Below are 18,869 nucleotides of genomic sequence, written 5' to 3'. Positions count from 1 at the left end.
AACCAAAGTTATCAATGCCAAGAAACCACTGGCTATATACAATTTTAAGTGCTTTAATACACATTACATATCTTCAGAAATCTTCTTTTTGTGGTCTAAATACATATTTCACATTCAATTCTTAACACAGTAATAAAAACACCCTGATAATCATACCAGTATTCCTCTTCAGGGACCTTATCCAAGGGTGGATTCAGGCAGTAAATATGATAGGCCATGTTACATTCATCACATAGAAGCTGCATGTTGGGCTCCTGTTTCCCACCACATATATGACAGGAGCAAGAACGGCATTTCTTACTTGGATCTCCACCACAAATGTCACACTCAGGATCATTTTTCCCTATTAATAACAAAATTATAACAAGCCCAGTCTTAAAATAATTTTTATTATCTATGAATCTTATTAAGAAAAACACATGAAAATAGCATACAGCTTTTTTCAATGAATAGGAAAAAAATCATAAAGAATAATTAAGTGTGGGACTTTAAGAATAAGTGCCTAAGTTTCACTCTATACTTACCAAAATTACAGGGATAAAGCCCAGGCATAGCAGGCATCATTACCTGCAACCATGGGGATAATGTTTATTTTTGCCTTAAAATTTTGTATTGGCTAGCTGAAAGTTCCCCAAATGTCCAGGGGCAATACAGTGAACTCACCAGGGCATCATAAGATATCTTTAAGTTTCAAGGGAAGACCATGGGGGAAGGGAAGGGGAAAAACAGTTATAAAAGGGGGGGGGGGTGCAACTCACAAGAAACTCTTAAATACAGAGAACTGAGGTTGGATGGGGGCTAGGGGAGAGAGGTAAGTGGGTGATGGGCACTGAGGGGGGCACTTATTGGGATGTGCACTGGGTGTTGCATATAAGCCAATTTGACAATATATTCATAATAAAAAATAGATTTCAAGGGAACACTATATTCTATTAAAGTCGTTTGGATCTAACTCTTTAATAAGTGGAACTATTAAATACCATGTACTCTGCAGATCAAAGCCTTTCCTTGAATAGACTAAACTAGGAGGGGAAGGGCTGTTAAGAGTTAGCAAGCCCATTCTGGTTCCCATTCAAGTTGTGGCCCCAAAATGCTTTTTAACAGTAACAGAACTAGCATTTCTTTATTTGTCTTTAAAGTTTATTTGAGGGGCTCCTGGATGGCTCAGTCAGTTAAGCGCCTGACTTTGGCTCAGGTCATGAACTCACGGTTTGTGGGTTCAAACCCTGCATCGGGCTCTGTGCTGACAGCTCAGAGCCTGAAGCCTGCTTCCGATTCTGTGTCTCCCTCTCTCTCTGACCCTCCCCTGCTCACTCTGCCTCTTTCTCTCTCAGAAATAAATAAAACATTAAAAAAAAAATAAAGTTTATTTGAGAGAGAAAGCACATGCATGCATGAGCCAGGGAGGGGCAGAGAGAGAGGGAGAGAGAATCCCAAGCAGGCTCCATGTTCAACACAGAGCTGATCTCACAAACGTGAGATCACGACCGGAGTCAAAATCAAGAGTTGGACATTTAACCAACTAAAACACCCAAGCGCCTCTAGAAGTAGCATTACTAACCCAGTTGATTTTTATCTTATTTGTCCATTGGTTCAGAACTCTGGCAAGTAAGAAGTGTATCATTTATTGCCCCCACAACCTACTTAAATCCAAACACCTTTTACTAAAGTGTTCCCTTGAAAATTACACAGTATATATACTAAAAAATCTTTATGTTCACAATACCAAAAATTAAAATGTCAAGAGGAATGGCTGTAAAGATTTTATGAAAAATAAGGTAGGTTTATATGAAATTCAAAAAGGGCTGCAGATTTTATTAAAATGTCATTTCTGAGAGAGAGAGAGAGAGAGAACACAAACAAGAGCAGAAGAGAGAGGACATAGGATCTGAAAGCAGGCTCCATGCTGACAGCAGCGAGCCCAATACGGGGCTTGAATTCACAAACCTGTGAGATCACGACCTGAGCCTGAAGTTGGACACTCAACCACCTGAGCCACCCAGGGGGCCCCTGCAGAATTTTGCAGATGAATTATGTAGATAGAGGAAGAGGTCTAGAATGATATACACATTAGAGTGATTACTTCTTGGGGGTTCTATTTTTAAATTAATATTGTTTTATATTTTGAATTTCTGACAAATGTACACAATATATTTGTGAGGAAATTTATCAGAATTGATCTAGCAATATGAGGGAAATGGGAAGCCATATCTGAAAAATAAGAAAGAGGGAAGGGAAAAGACACTAATTTCAGTACTAACTTTCTAACTGGTCACTGCCTATTCTTTTTAATTCTTTCTTTTTTGAGAGAGAGAAAGTACGAGTGAGAAAGGTGAAGGAAGGGAGGCAGAGATGGGGCAGAGGGGAGAGGGAGATGGGGAGAGAGGGAGGGAGAGAGAGAGGAAGAAGGGGAGAGAGGGAGGGGAAGAGAGAGGAAGAAGGGGTGGGGGAGGGAGAGAGAATGAATGAATCTTAAGCAGGCTCCACTACATGGAGCTCAATCTCACGACCCTGAGATCATGATTTGAGCTGAAATCAAGAGTTGATTTTGACTCTATTCTTGCTAATGAATGGCAGATTACTATTTTGTTTTACTTCCACTAAGAGAGCTATGACAACATATAAGTAATGGATGCATGACAGACCTAAAATCATGCCTTTGACATGTTTAGATTTTTGGTATAGAGAGTGATATGATCAATGGCAGTCTGGCTGTGCTCTGAAATGATTTCTTTCCATACAAGCTGTAGCGATAATGTGAGTAGCATTAGGCAGAGAAAATATATGGAGAATGAGAGAGAACAGAATACATGCAGAGGTACTGAGAACAGAAAGATGACAAAAACTCCCTACCTTGGTTTTACATTATTTTATGGAGAATGACTAAGTTACATTAAATAGGTTTACTCAAGTTACCTATATTCCTAGGATATAACCATATAAGTACTCCTACCAAATATGCCTAAAGGTTCTTTTTAAAAAAAAAAAATTTTTTTTAATGTTTATTTATTTTTGAGAGAGAAGGAGATACAGAGCATGAGCAGGGGAGGGGCAGAGAGGGAGGAAGACACAGAATCTGAAGCAGGCTTCAGGCTCTGAGCTGTCAGCACAGAGCCGGATGCAGGGCTTGAACCCACGAACTGCGGTATCATGACATGAGTTGGACACAACCAACTGAGCCACCCCATCGTTTTTTTTTAACGTTTATTTTTGAGAGAGAGAGACAGAGACAGAGACAGAGAGACAGAATGTGAGCAAGGGAGGGGCAGAGAAGAGGGAAAGACAGAATCTGAAACAGGCTCCAGGCTCTGAGCTGTCAGCATAGAGCCCGATAGAGTATGCCTAAAGGTTGTTAATTCAAATTTGGAATATATCAGCATCGCAGTCTCAAAAACTGAGTGGCTTAGATTGGTAACATGAAAGTCTATTTACTGATCTGTTAAAGGTCTTGTCTTGTGCAATCTTGCACAATTGTGGTAAGAAGAGGTTAGGCAGAACCCTTTTGTCTTTTTCTAAAATATACTAGATATTGGGGTACCTGGCTCAGTAGGTAGAGCATTCAACTCTTTTTTTTTTCCTATTTTTTAAAATGTTTTATTTTATTTCTGAGAAACAGAGAGAGACAGCGTGAGCAGGGTAGGGTCAGAGAGAGAGGGAGACATAGAACCCGAAGCAGGCTCCAGGCTCTGAGCTAGCCGTCAGCACAGAGCCTGACGCAGGGCTCGAACCCACGAACCGTGAGATCATGACCTGAGCCGAAGTCGGACGCTTAACTGACTGACCACCCAGGCACCCCAAGCGTTCAACTCTTGATCTAGGGTTGTAAATTTGAGCCCCACGTTGGGTGTAGAGATTACTTAAATCTTTAAAAATAAAAAAATATGTATTAGACATTGACATGTGGTATAAATCCAATAAACTGTTAACCACAAAAAGCTCAGAATTAAGAAAGTGTGAGACAACAATTTATATGGAAAGATAGCAATCATGAATTAAATCTAGTCCTACTTCTGTTACCAAATAGCTGTATGATATTAAGCAAATACAATATGTACAGTGAAAAGGTAGGACTACGTTCTAATATTCTCATGATTATTTAAACCTCATGTATTACCTCCCAGAAATTCAAAGTATAACCAGCATTACTGTCAGGCTCTATTCATTTGAAAATAAGTTTCATTATTAAAAATCAATCTAGGTTGCCACAAAATTACTGAAATGGGTTATCTGGTCAGAACTTATAATAAAGGAAACAAAACGGCAATAAAATGCCAAGGTGAGAAAATAATTTTTTTGAAAACAAATTTTATCATTTGAGAAAAATCCATTAAACCAGAACAGATCTTGGAATAAAAATGTGGTCATGAAAATAAATTTGTATTATCTACATCTTTATACTTTCTCAAAAGTTATTCCCTGGGTGGTTAAAATACCAATCAAGTACCATATATGTAGTCTAAACCCATAAGAAAAATCCATACTTAAAAACTTTCCATCTGCCAGTGACAGGGGATGTGCTCCAGGTTTCTCGATCTTAAAGATTTCATTTACGAATCTTATCTGGCAGTCATTTAATTTTCCTTCAGAACCCCTGTTTAAAAAAAGAAGAAAAGTTAACTTCTGCCAGCAAAATCTAAACCATATGCAAATAATTAAGAGTCATTTTGGAAACCCATTGGACTTTGTCTATTTACAAATTGGGATTATAGCTATTCCAATCACTTTGAGCCACTGTTTCCAATGGCAGGAAAAGTCCAATAGTGATTAGTTACTATTCAAAGGTAAGTGTAACTTTAGTGTAATATTAGGGAAAAAATTTACAGACTTTGCCTAGATTATCTAGAAAGAAGACAGTTTTCTTGTAAATTAAACACTAGATAATATAATACTCTATCAATCAAAATCAAAGAGTTAAATATATTTCCAATAAATACAGTAAGTGGGTAAAAAGATGACCTCTCATTAAAAAGAAAAGTCCTTCAGATACTAGGCCGTACTTCTCATAGACACAATTTATACCTGTTTGTATATGCTTCTTCAACGTTTCCTGCTATGACTATGGATTTATATATGGATTTCTCCTTTTAATCTGTCAACTTTGGTTTATAATTTTGAAGCTATATTAATTGGTACATAGAGATTTAGGATTCTTAAATTTGTCTTATAAAATGTCTCTATCTCTGTAATGCATTCTATATCAAATACACTTTTTGCCTAGAATTTGCCTGGTGACTTTTTCTATTCTTTCACCTTTTAAAACTTTTAATGTCAAATATTCACAAATGCAGAAAACTGCATAAATGTACAGTATAATCAATTATAAGAATTATAATCTATAATTCTTGTAGTCATCAACTTTGACATGAAAGCAACGACATGCTCACTCCCAATTTCATTATTCCCTTCTAAGAGTTAACTATTTACCTTAATTTTCTTAGTCTTATCACCTGTCTGCCTCTCTAAGCATATGAAAGATCTGCTGTGATTTGCCTGTGTTTTAAAGACTCTTATCAATCCTCATGCAATCTTTTTTTCTTACAATCTGTTGAAGAATTGCTATCAAGAGTTTCCCCACAGTTCTGATTTTGATATGTGCATTCCCAAAGTTTAGCTTAAATAGGTTTTTCCCATCATTTGTATTCCTAGTAAGTTGGTAGCTTGATCTAGAGTACAGGTCAAAAAATCCTAGTCTGCTGCCTGTTTTTGTAAACAAAGTTTTACTGGAAAAACTAATCATTTATGCATTCTCTATGGTTCATTTCCGTGCTACAGTGGCAGAGTTGAGTAGCTTGCGATGGTGGAGACAATTTGGCTGCCAAAGATTAAAGCTATCATCTGGCCCTTTACACAAGAAAATTGCCAACCCTTGCATTTAGAAATGCTTAATCAAATCCAGGTTCATTTTTTGGTAAAAATATTAATAGGTCTGGTCTATCAGGAAGCATCCAGTTTACTTAGTTGTCTTTTCCTCTAATGACAGGAGTTATAGATATTAAGTGCTAAAATTTATGAATTCACTGGGATTGTGAAGGGTTGATAATCCAGTTCTAACATGCCTTTCTCATTTGCTAGAATTCCATAAAGAGAAACTTGGCCTCATCAATTATTTGGTGACTCAGTGACAGAGCATATAGAAAAATGTAGATTAGGTGCTTTCTTTGAGAACTTTATTTTTTTTAATTTTTAAAAAAATTTTTAATTTTTATTTATTTTTTAATAGTTTATTGTCAAGTTGGTTTCCATATAAAACCCAGTGCTCCTCCCCACAAGTGCTCTCCTCCATGCCCATCACCCCATAACTAGTGAAGAAATTGAATCAGTTATCAAAAATCTTCCAACAAATAAGAGCCCTGGGCCAGATGGCTTCCCTGGGGAATTGTACCAGACATTTAAACAAAATTAATACCCATTCTTCTCAAGCTATTCCAAAAAACAGAAATCAAAGGAAAACTTCCGGACTCATTTTACAAAGCCAGCATCACTTTGATTCCCATGTCAGACAGAGAACTTTAAAAAGAAATAGTTCCCTACATAGATGACCAATGAGTATCTATACTACTAGGAATGCACATACATATTTGAGGAGTTTCAATCTACTACAGTTATTTCCCTGGTCAATGTTCAAACTGTCTCATCTTTGGCCAAGAGGAACTTCCAGTTTACTCCCAAATCTTTCTGCCAAGAAATTAGAGGTCTTTGTTTTCCATAAGATAAGATATTCCAAGTTCATCTTGTACATTTTCTGTCTCTAGCCTGGAGCTCTATCTATAAGGAAGCCTCATTTCTTTTAGGTGGAAGTAATATTTCAAGACCATACTTCAGGCACTAAAAAAGCTTTTTGCAACTGTATTGATCACTGTTTCTAAGCTTCTTCATTGGACAGGGCTATAAACTTTAAACATACACATGAATACATGTACAAAATACTTCATGAGTTCATATAAATACTTTGCTCAAATTCAGAACTAAAGGTAAATTTACTTTTTAAAAAACAGTTATGAATGTTTCTCCTTTCTCCCCCAATCAGAAAACACTAGTTATCAAAGACACCAGGATACCTAACTTAGAATGCTACAAATACTTCTTTAATTTACCAGACATTACACACAAGACACTCTTACTATTACTGAAAATACATAATTTAAAATTCTTTATTTCCTCCCGTATCTTACAGTTATAGCTCTGATATCACATCATATAATCATTACATTCTATACTTTCTCCTTTATTTATCTCTTTCAGTCCTAACTTCTAAAAGTAAAAATATTCCTAATGTTTATCACCACTCTTTAGGTCAAATTTTCTTCAGTCATCTTGATAGTCTGAAGCTAGTTCTCTGGAACATTCCCCAGGAAGAGTTTATGAGAATACCTCCCCTAGTTCTTCCAAGTTAATAACAGTTCATCTTCAGCCTTTATTCCGAAAGCCAGACTTAAAATCTTTGGTTCATCTTTTCTTTTCTTTTTTTTTTTTTTTTTTTTTTAGCAGAGAGAGAGAGAGACAGCATGAGCAGGGGAGGGTCAGAGAGAGAGGGAGTCACAGACTGAAACAGGCTCCAGGCTCTGAGCTGGCAGTCAGCACAGAGCCCGATGCGGGGCTCGAACCCACGAACCGCAGGATAATGACCTAAGCGAAAGTCGGATGCTTAACCGACTAAGCCACCCAGGCGCCCCTGGTTCATCTTTTCTTGACGCATGCACGTCTTTCTGGGATTCTTTCCTTGAAAGGCTGTTATCTTCATTCCTTTTTTTTTCCTTTTTACATATTTGACATCAAGGCTTTTCTTTCCTCCCTCCCTTCCTTCCTTCCACCTCCCCCCCGCTTTCTTTTAATAAATCTCTTGAACCTTTAGAGGGTATAATTTCACTTAGCTTTACTAGTTCAATGCTATAGAGTTCTGTAGAACTTACTTTTTTTAATTGATATTTTTGAAGAAGAATTCAAAATTATAGCAGCTAATGATCTATATCTAATCTAATAGAAAGCAAATGAGTAGTTGTCTGGGGCCAGGGCTAAGGGTAGTGGTGAAGATTCTAAGGGAACCCAAAGGAACTTTTTGGGGTGATAAAAACGTTCTGTATCTTGATCACAGTGGTGGCACAGGTACATACACTTGCCAATATTCACTTAAAATATATAATACATATTGCTCTATGTAAATTATGCCTCAAATTATTTTTTTAAAAAGGCACAATGGAAGCTTACTTACTGAAATTTCCTGGCTCTATTCTCCTTTCTGATTTTTAACTGAAACCTTTTTCTTTTGTCTTTATTGTCCCTACCCTATTCAGTTTGGATTGCATTTCCAGTCATTTCTTTTCTGTATGGGACTCTGCCTTGGAATAGTTTTAGCTAAATAATTTCGAGAGCTTGCTGGACTCTAATCCGTTTAAAATCTTACTGCAAACTGCTCATATTCATCTAAACCGGTGTGTATACCTCATTAGCTTCAGTTGCTATATTAGCTCTGTTGTCATATAACAAATCACCCTAAAACTAGCAGCTTAAGACAAAAATTATCTCACAGTTTCTGCAATTTAGGAATTTGGAAGCAGCTTAGCTGGGTAGTTTCAGCTCAAGATCTTGCACTAGGTTTCAGTCAAGCTGTTGACCACAGTTGCAGGCTGATCTAAAGGCTCAACTAGGGCAAGACCACGAGGATATGTGAATCCTCACAACACAGCAGCTAGCTTCCCTCAAAGGAAGTGATCCGAGAGAACCCAAAATGGAAGCTTCAATGTTTTTATAACCGTATCTTACAAGTGGTATACCATCACTTCTGCCATATTCTATTGGCCAAATGAGTAACCCTAAGTAAAATGTGGAAAGGAACTATGCAAAGTGTGAACACCAGGAAGGAAGAATCACAGGAGGTTATTTTGAAAGATGGACACTATTGCTGTCATTCTCAAAAGAGCTTGCTGAACTAGTTTTATTATTTCAGAGTGCATGGGTTCATCACATAGCTGTAGTTACCCTCTCCTACCTCTTGCACAGCTACTGATACCATACGGGTCTTATAGCCATCAGCTGTTTATCCCACCAGCTATTTTGGTGTTTTCAGGGGATACCACAACTCCCTGAATGGTTATAAATGTTGCCCGTGAGTTTTCGATTAGATATTTTAGTTGCTCTACATGTTTGTATAAGAATATCTAGGGAGATTAAAAATCTATGCTGTTGTCATCTTTCTAGAATTCCATTTTTCCTTGTAATTTCAACTTGTGTGACTTCACATTTAAGGAGTCTTTCCTATAAGCAGCATATGGGTTTTGTTTTTGTTTTGATCTCATCTGTTGATCTTTGCAACTGTAATGTTTAGCTCACATATGGTTAATATAATGGCTGACATATCTGGGTTTGTTTCTACCATTTTACTATATGTTTTCTATTTTATCTACCTTTTTGTTTCTTTTACTCTTCTTGATTGCTTTCTTTTGAATTATTCTAATAATTACTCCATTTTACCCTATTAATTTGGTTAATATCTTAATAATTATATTTAATTATATATTAAGATATTACTTTAATGTGGTGGTTCTCAGAGAATATACCAGGTAAACAAACCCAAGAAACCAATCTACTTTTAAGTTTTACTTCACTACTTCTCTGATCATATCAGAATTTCATAGCTTCATTTATCAACTTCCATCTTTTGCATGGCTGTCATGCATTTTAATTCTACATATTTTAAACTTCACTACTACTGTGTGTTGTGAACAGTTTATTTGGACTTACTCATATAGTTACCCTTCCTGTGTTTTTTAATTCTTTCCTGTATTTCATGTTTCTATCTGAGATCACCTTCCTTCTGCTTACAGAATTCTCTTCAGTATTTCTTTTAGTACAGATGTGTTGGTATTGGATTCTTAGGTTTGGTGTGTTTCTTTATGCCTTTTTAAAAATTTTTTAAAATTTTATTTTTAAATTTACATCCAAGTTAGTTAGCATATAGTGCAATAATGATTTCAGGAGCAGAATCCAGTGATTCATCTGCTATATATAACACCCAATGCTCATCCCAATAAGTGTTCTCCTTAACTCCCTTTGCCCATTTAGCCCATTCCCCCACCCATAACCCTTCCAGCAACCCTCAGTTTGTTCTCTGTATTTAAGAATCTCTTGTGTTTTGTCCCCCTCCCTGTTTTTATATTATTTTTGCTTCCCTTCCCTTATGTTCATTTGTTTCGTATCTTAAATTCCACATATGAGTGAAGTCGTATGATATTTATCTTTCTCAGACTGACTTATTTCACTTAGCACAATATACTCTAGTTCCATCCACATTATTTCAAATGGTAAGATTTCATTCTTTTTAAATGCTGAGTAATATATGCCACATTTTTATGCATTCATCTGTCAATGGACATTTGGGCTCTTTTCATACTTTGGCTATTGTCATTGTCACTGCTATAAACACTGGGGTGCACATGCCCCTCTGAAACAGACACCTGACTCCTTTGGATCAATACCTAGTAGTACACCTGCTGGGTCGTAGGGTGGTTCTACTTTTAATTTTTTGAGGAACCTCCATCTACTTTCCAGAATGGCTGTACCAGTTTGCATTCTTACCAGCAGTCGCAAAAGAGTTTGGATTCTTCAGTTTGGTTTGATAACATCTTTGTCTTGCTTCATTTCTTGTAATCTATTTTCATTAGAAATGTATTTCTAATTTTTTTTAATCAGAGTTTTCAAATGTTGCTCCATTGTGTTCTAGCTTACATTGTTTGTGATGAAAACTCAGCTCATGTTCATTTTTATCTTCAGTTTTCAGCAGCATTATTGCAATATGCCACTATGTTTTCTTTATATTTATCCTGGTTAGGGTTCACAGGGCCTCAATCTGGGCTATCTTCTCTCATTTTTGAAAATTCTAGTTATTAGGTTTTCAAATACTGCTTTCACCTTTCTCTTCTTTGGGAACTACAAATAGATGTAATGCAAAGTTTTTGCCAGGTAGCATGTGTCCAGCAGTCTTTACTGTGTGGTTTCTCATAATTTTTTTCCATGTTTTAGTTTTGATATTTTTCAATGACTTGCCTATTACTCCTATCTTCCGCTATTAAGCCAATCTAATAAAGTCTTAGTTTCAGATACTGTTTTATTCAGCTCTAGAGTAATTATTTTATACACTCCAGGTGATTTTTTTAAATTTTTTTTATTGTTTTACTTCTGAGACAGAGAGAAAGAGAGAGAGAGAGAGACAGAATCCGAAGACAGGCTCCAGGCTCTGAGCTAGCTGTCAGCACAGAGCCCGACGCGGGGCTCGAACCACAAACCATGAGATTGTGACCTGAGCCGAAGTCAGTCGCCCAACTGACTGAGCCCCCCAGGTGCCCCCCAGGTGATTTTTTAATAGATTCCAATTCTCAGTTGAAATTCTCCATCTTCTCATCTATCTTCTTGAGCATATTAATTACAATTATTCTAAAATCTTGTCGGATAACTTGAATTATCAACACCACCTATGGGTCCATTTTTATTGTTGGCTTTTCTTCTGGTTTTTGATTATGTGGCCCTGTCTTTTGGTAGCATACTTTTGGTTCCATGGTTATATAAATATAAATAAAATACAATGGCATATTGCAATAATGCTGCTGAAAATTAAAGATAAAAACAAAAGGAATATAAGCCACATTTCTATCAGAAACAATGTATGCTAGAACACAGTGGAACAGCACCTGAAAACACAGATAAAAAATTCTCAACTTAGAAATACAGTTCTAATGAAAACAGATTATAAAAAATGAAGCCAAGAAAAAGATGTTATCAAACCAAACCAACGAATTCAACAATGTAAGTTATAAAACATTAGAGGAGGTGTCAGACCAATTTTTCTTGTGCTGGGAAGATACTGTGGTGATTTAACATTGTATTCAGCGACTATGCTGAGGCAAGTCTTGTTTACAAGATTTAGTCTACATATTTGTCTTAGCCATCCAGTTTTCAACTAAGAGCTTTTGTATATTCTGTGGGACCATTTCAACCAGTGATCCTAAAATCTGTTTGCTTTATGAGACTACTGAGAATTTCACTGTGCTTTTTACTTATATTTTTAGCCTCCTGCCCCACAAACCTCCAGTATTTAGCAAAAGTAATGTGAGGAAAACAGGCCATATGCTTGAAACATCCAAACATCTACCAAAAGCTCTGTCTCCACCCTGCCCTCAGCTGCCTTCCACCAGATCTGCTCTACATCCATAATTAGCAAGAGTTCCCAGGGCAAAAAGCAACTACAAAAACCAACTGCCTTCTAAGGTTCTTCCCATTGCAGAGCCATACACTCTGTTAGTTCTTGCCTTTCTGCTGTCATTAACATAACAGGTGATAATGTTATTTAAGCTGGCTCTTCTAGTTGTTTTAAGTGAAAATGCTAATCTACTGCCAGCTATTCCATCCTACCTGCAAACAGAAACTTTCCATGTACTTCATTAGATACCTCAATAAATATCACAAAAATAGGTTCAAAACTAGAATCACTTTTTCATTTATCATTTCAGTTGAAGGCTTACCATACCCATTTCCTCTGCACAAAACTGATGAAGCTGTAAATCACAAAAAAACATGAATATTCCTTCAAGAAATAACATATTTCACTGAATCTAATAAACCAATAATTATAAAATGCATTATTTTATCTACTACCAAGAAAGAACTTGGCCTGCAATGGAGTAGTCTAAGAAGAACCCCCAAAGTTAGGACTCTATATGGAAGACAACAACTATATGACACACTATTTTATGAAATCATAAAAAAGAAAAAAAATCTGAGATGAGATGTCTGAGAAGGACCCTCAAATAAAGCTAGGACACCAAAAAGCTCTTCTCACAGTTTAAGATAAATGGTAAATAAACCACCTTGAAGGTAGAGACAAAATAAACATGACTATTTTAATGTTATCAGTGGGTATAAGGAGAAAAAGTATCCCAGTAACTACAAGGTATAATTCATGCAGATTTGCAAATATGAATTCATACTACTTGTGTGGTCTAAAGAAGCTCAAGCAAAGAATTTAATTTTAAACTAGATGGCACTCCAAGATGCCTAGCAGAAGCAAACTCAATCTCTTAAAGAACCCAACTTCCAAGCAATAGCAATTTTAAAATATCTTAATTTGAGGTGTTAAAATAAAAAAACTGTTAATCTCTGATTCTGTGAAATAATCTATTTACTGAATACTCACTATAACTAGTGCCTAGAACAGGGCCTGGCACACAGCAGCCAAAAAAAGTCAAGGCATTAACATTTCAGTGGTATAACAGACAGAATAATGGGTGCCAAAGATATCTATGTCTTAAGTATGGGAACACATGAATATTATGCTACATGGTAAAAGGGACTTTGTAGACATCATTAAGTTAATGACCTTGAAAAAGGATTAACCAGGTAGGCCCAAGGTAATTACAGGGGAACTTAAAAGTAGAAGAGGGACAGTGAGTCAGAGACACGTAACGTTAGAAAGAGAGGAAGTAGGCCATGGGATTGGGAGGCCTCTAAAATCTGGAAAAAGCAAAGAAACAGATTCTCCTTTAAAGTCTCCAAACAGGGACACATCTCTGCTAACACTTTGATTTTAGTCCAGTGAAATTCATATAAGACTTGTGACTTACAGAACTGTGAAATGATAAGTTTTACTATTTAAGCCACTACATTTATAAATTTGTTGCAGTAACAACAGGAAACTACTACAAGTAGGTCAAGAGAGATAAATCTCAGGTGATAATACTACAAAGAAAGAGTAAGGAAACAATTCAAGTAATCTATGCCCTGCATGTACATATATAATTGTATACAACATGAAAGGCTTCTTTTGAAGTGATGTCTGAACAAAGAACCAAGACAAGACACAGAGCAAGCCAAGTAAGTATCCGTGGAGCAGACGAGGCAGAGGAACAGCAAACAGCAAAAGCTCTGAAGCAGAAGCATGTTTATAGGATTAAGCACCACAAGGAGGCTTAAATGGTTGTGGTTAAAATACAGTAAACTTTGATTTATAATTTGAGACGGACACCAAAATTGTAGTGTGTAAGAATGGTACAATAATAAATAAGAATATCACTAAAGAGATGTGATGATAAACAAGTTGGAAAAAATTTACTAAGTAAAAAGCCCTATGAAAAGGACACTGAAAATAAATTACATCCATAGTTTAGTTTTAGCTTTAGATAAAGGATTTTCTTTATTTAAGGAAAATTTATTCTACTTTTTCTTTATTCAACTTTTTTCTTTAAAGGCTAAGCTTTTTTTTGTTAAAAAAAATTTGAGAAAGAGCCTACGATGAGTGGCGGAGGGGGAAGGGAGGGTGACAGGGGTGCGGGGAGAGAGAGAATCCCAAGCAGGCTCGCTGCTGTCAGCACACAAGCCTGAACCTTGGGCTCAATCTCACAAACCCTGAGATCATGACCTGAGCCAAAACCAAGAGTCAGACACTTAATTGTCTTAGCCACCCAGGTGCCCTTAAATTCCACTTATAAACATCTAAACTAGGGGCGCCTGAGTGGCTTAGTCGGTTAAGCGTCCGACTTTCGCTTAGGTCATGATCTCACGGATCGTGGGTTCGAGCCCCGCGTCGGGCTCTGTGCTGATGGCCAGCTCAGAGCCTGGAGCCTGTTTCAGTCTGTGACTCCCTCTCTCTCTGACCCTCCCCTGCTCACGCTGTCTCTCTCCCTCCTAGAAATAAATAAAAATATTAAAAAAAAAAAAAAATTTAAAAAAAACATCTAAACTAATATAACTTCATGTGGTATAAAATGCAATATGCATCACAATAGTAACTGAATCCATTTTGAAAAATGGATTTAAACTCCTAAACTTTTGTTCTGAATTTTCTTCAAAGCTAAAATAGAAACAGAAAATGAATGATAAGCTAAAAATACAATTTGATTAGTAGACATTTTAAGCATATTCACTTTTTGGTAGTCACAGTTTAAAAATAGAAACAAGCATGAACTTTAACTCCAAGTTCCCTTAACAAATATCCAAGGCAGATTAAAAATCATGTCCTATATTTATTTCTTCCTTTGCACCTTCAATACAATAGAGAGTATCAAAGCTGAAGTTTAAATAAAATTTAGATAAAATCAAGTTCTAAAAAATAAAATTCTACTTCAAGAAGTAGAAAATCTGGATTGCCCTATAATCCTTATAGAAATTAACCAATTATAAAAATCCTTCTCAAAAAGAAAAAAGGCTTTACTGAGAAGTGCTACCAAAAATTCAAGAAAAGGAAACAAAACTCCACCATAAGATAGAAAAATAGGGGCGCCTGGGTGGCTTAGTTGGTTAAGCAACCGACTTTCGCTTAGGTCATGATCTCACGGATCGTGGGTTCGAGCCCCGCATCGGGCTCTGTGCTGACTGCCAGTTCAGAGCCTGGAGCCTGTTTCAGAGTCTGTGTCTCCCTCTCTCTCTGACCCTCCCCTGCTCACGCTGTCTCTCTCTCTCTCCTACAAATAAATAAAACATTAAAAAAAAAAAGATAGAAAAAGAATATTCTCATTATTTTATAAAATCTGAATAATTTGTTAAGGACAGTTAGGAAAATTAACATGCAAATTTTACTCATTAACACAATGCAAAAATCCCACACAAAGTATTGTCAAAGCAAATCCAGGACAGCATGTCCACAAAATACTTATGTCAAATACTATAGTTACTAGCGAAATTTTAGAAGTTTTTTTCATAAAGATAAAGGAGAAAAAAGATGTCTGCTATCATCACTTCCTTTCAACAACATACTAAAAGGCAGCTGGTGAATAAAAGAAATCAAAAGACAAAAATGTCATAATTCATAGATGATAATTTTTATTCATTTCATGATTTATAATCATAAAAATTGCCCCAAAAATCTACATGTAAATTAAAACTAGTAAATCCAGTAGGGCTACTGGATCCATGATCAAAGGTTACTTTATGCCAGCAATAAAGGAAAATGAAATAAAAATAGCATTTACAGAAATAACAAGTAGTACCTGAAGTTAAATAAAGATAACAGACCCATATAAGATCAGATCTCTGAAGGGCGTTAAATCAGGATCTACCATATAATTGCCAACGTTCAATTATTTTGAACCTACAAAAACATTGTATATGGTTCAACCTAATAAAAACATGAGAAAAACACATTAAAGACCTAAATAAGTAGAGAACAAGCACATTCCTGGATTAGAGTCAACACAGTAAGTATTAAATTCACAAAGGTTTTTATGTTTAAATTACCAAGATGACTTGGAAAATTCAAATGAAAGCACACAGACCTAAGAAGATAGAGAACTATTGAAGAGCAAGGTAGGAAGCGATATTATGACATACAAAATAGACGCGTGGTACAGAAGAGACATCAGATGGATGCATCAATTATAGTCACTTGATATGAGGGGATATTGAAAATCAATGAGGGAAAAATAAGCTTTTGTTTTTAGCCTCTCCCCCTCAAAAATGGGCTTTTTATTTTTTTCAATTAAAATTTTTTAGCGTTTATTTACTTTGAGAGAGAGACAGAGAGAAAGAGAACGCAGAGGAGGGGCAGAGAGAGAAGGAGTCAGAATTTAAGGCAGGTTTCAGGCTCTGAAGTGTCAGCCCGGAACCCAAAGCGGGGCCCAAACTCACAAACTGTGAGATCATGACCTGAGCCAAAGTCAGACGCCCAATTGACAGAGCCATTCAGGCACTCCTTAATTTTTTTTTAATGTTTATTCATTTTTTGAGAGACAGAGTGCAAGTGGGGGAGAGGCAGAGAAAGGGAGACAGAATCCGAAGCAGGCTCCAGGCTCTGAGCTGTCAGCACAGAACCCGACACGTAGCTCGAACGTAGCTACGTAGCTCCACAAACTACAAGATCATGACCTGACCTGACCTGAAGTTGGACACCCAACAGACTGAGCCATCCAGGTACCCCCAAAAATGGACTTTTTAGTAAACGATGCTAGCAAAAATGATTATCCATATATATTTATCCATATATATTAAGATAAGTTAAACCCTCACACTGTACACAAAAACCTACACTGAATGAATTAAAGACCTACTAAAGAAAGATAAAACCACAAAGCTTTTTAAATAATGCATTCTGGGTAGAAAATGTTTCTCCCCTGTTGACTGCATGTTTTATTGAGATATAACTGACACATACCGTGTAAGTATACAACATAATGATTTGATAGATATACAAACGATTACCACAGGAAGGAACTTCCACCACCTCAGATAGTTATAATTTTTTCTTTTTGTGATGAGAACTTTTAAGATCTACTCTCAGTAACTTTCAAATAAACAATACAGTATTGTTAACTACAGTTACCATGCTGTCCCTGGAACTGTAAGTCTGTACCTTTTGACCACCTTCACGCATTCCCCTAACCCCCTCCCAAACCCCAAAAAGGTTTATTAAGCAAGACACAGAATGCATAATCATCAGGGGAAAATTTTTGATAAACTCAACTTAAGGTTAAGAATATTATTGAAAACATGAAAAAAGCTATAAAAGCAGAGATATTTTCTCTATGCATAACTGAAATGGTCAAGCCCTGCTAATTAGAACTCCTAAAAAATTAGTAATACAAAAAATTAGTAACAAAGACTACCTACTAACAACAAAACATTAATGTTTGGAACAGGGTCCTCACAAAAGATATCTAAATTGCCAACAAACATAAGGTTATCAATCTCCTTAGTAGTCAAGGAAATGCAAATCAAAACCATAATATACTATTTTATTATACACCCACCTGATTAGCAAAAATTCAAGTCTGACAAAATTAAGTGTGGATGAGAACGCAGAGCAATGGGACCTCTAATACTGCTATAGAAATGTAATGAGATATAGCCACTCAAATATTTGGTCCTATCTATTAAAGACATACAAGTTCTACAATCCAGCAATTCTACTTCTAGACACGATGTGCCCTACAGAAACTAATGTACATAAGCATCGGAACACAGAGATAATGTCACAACAGCAGAGTTTGTGAAAGTCCCAAACTATCAACATGAGAATACATTTACACCTTCATTCTGATTATTTATCCACTCTTTCCCGTAAAGAGAAAAGACTTTTAAACATGGAGGGGGAAAATCCTATTCACAAGTCACATACCACACTGGCTGCTTTTTGGCTCTTATGTTCCTAACACATCCAGTAAAAACTTAAATGACAGAACATAATGCATTACAGGACAGTGGGTTTTACTGTTGGGAGAGGTATCACATAATTGTTCTAATTGTTTGCCTATCTATAATTTCCATTCAGTCATAGTTCTAGACCCTAAAGCCAGGGTGCTCCACTCTAACTGTACTTCAGAATCACTCAGGGAAAATTTTTTAAATAGTGAGCTACTCTATGCTAGGAGTACTGTTACCTCCTATTATGTATACATGCTGTTTTGGACTTCTTGCACTCAAGTACATTATAAGGCTCCCTATAAAACCAATTTATGTAGATGCCTTTTCCTTTTCTTTATGATTTGTACCCTTATCAGAATTTCAAGCTGCTTGGAAGTCTGTGAGTTACATCTTTACCTGGCAACAGAATCACACTTGTGTTTGTAGAAAGTTCAGAAACAGCTTTCTAAAGTATAAGCTATTATCAGCACCTCACAACATTACTTTTCTTTATCGTAGGAGTCAGTAAACTTTTTTCATGAAGGGTCAGAAAGTAAGTACTTTAGATTTCACAAGCCAGGGAGTCTTAGATATTTTCTCTACACATTACTGTAATGGTATGCATTGCAAATACTGAACAATGTTTTTGAATACAAAAATAGCCATAGATAATGTGTAAATGGACAGGCATTCCAAAAACTATTTCCTAAAATCAGGTAGCTAGTAGGCTGCAGTTTACGGACTCTTACTTTGTATTACTAATCAAATAA

General features: G+C 36.2%; 1 protein-coding gene across 2 annotated transcripts in view; it reads right to left on the bottom strand.

The window, feature by feature from the left end:
* Positions 1 to 18,869, bottom strand: part of UHRF2 (ubiquitin like with PHD and ring finger domains 2) — an 84,667-nt gene that overhangs the window by 26,283 nt on the left and 39,515 nt on the right. For both annotated transcript variants that reach the window (XM_039217114.1, XM_039217113.1), the window contains exons 5-6: positions 4,482 to 4,591; positions 157 to 343 (exon numbers count right to left, since the gene is read on the bottom strand). In XM_039217114.1, the coding sequence (XP_039073045.1) occupies positions 157 to 343; positions 4,482 to 4,591 (297 nt within the window). The remainder of the gene's footprint in view (positions 1 to 156; positions 344 to 4,481; positions 4,592 to 18,869) is intronic.

Source organism: Hyaena hyaena, unplaced genomic scaffold (assembly GCF_003009895.1).
Source record: "Hyaena hyaena isolate Hyena2069 unplaced genomic scaffold, ASM300989v1 scaffold_675, whole genome shotgun sequence".
Lineage (NCBI taxonomy): Eukaryota > Metazoa > Chordata > Mammalia > Carnivora > Hyaenidae > Hyaena > Hyaena hyaena.
The sequence above is the reverse complement of the archived record's forward strand: the minus strand, read 5'-3'. Positions and strand labels throughout refer to the sequence as shown.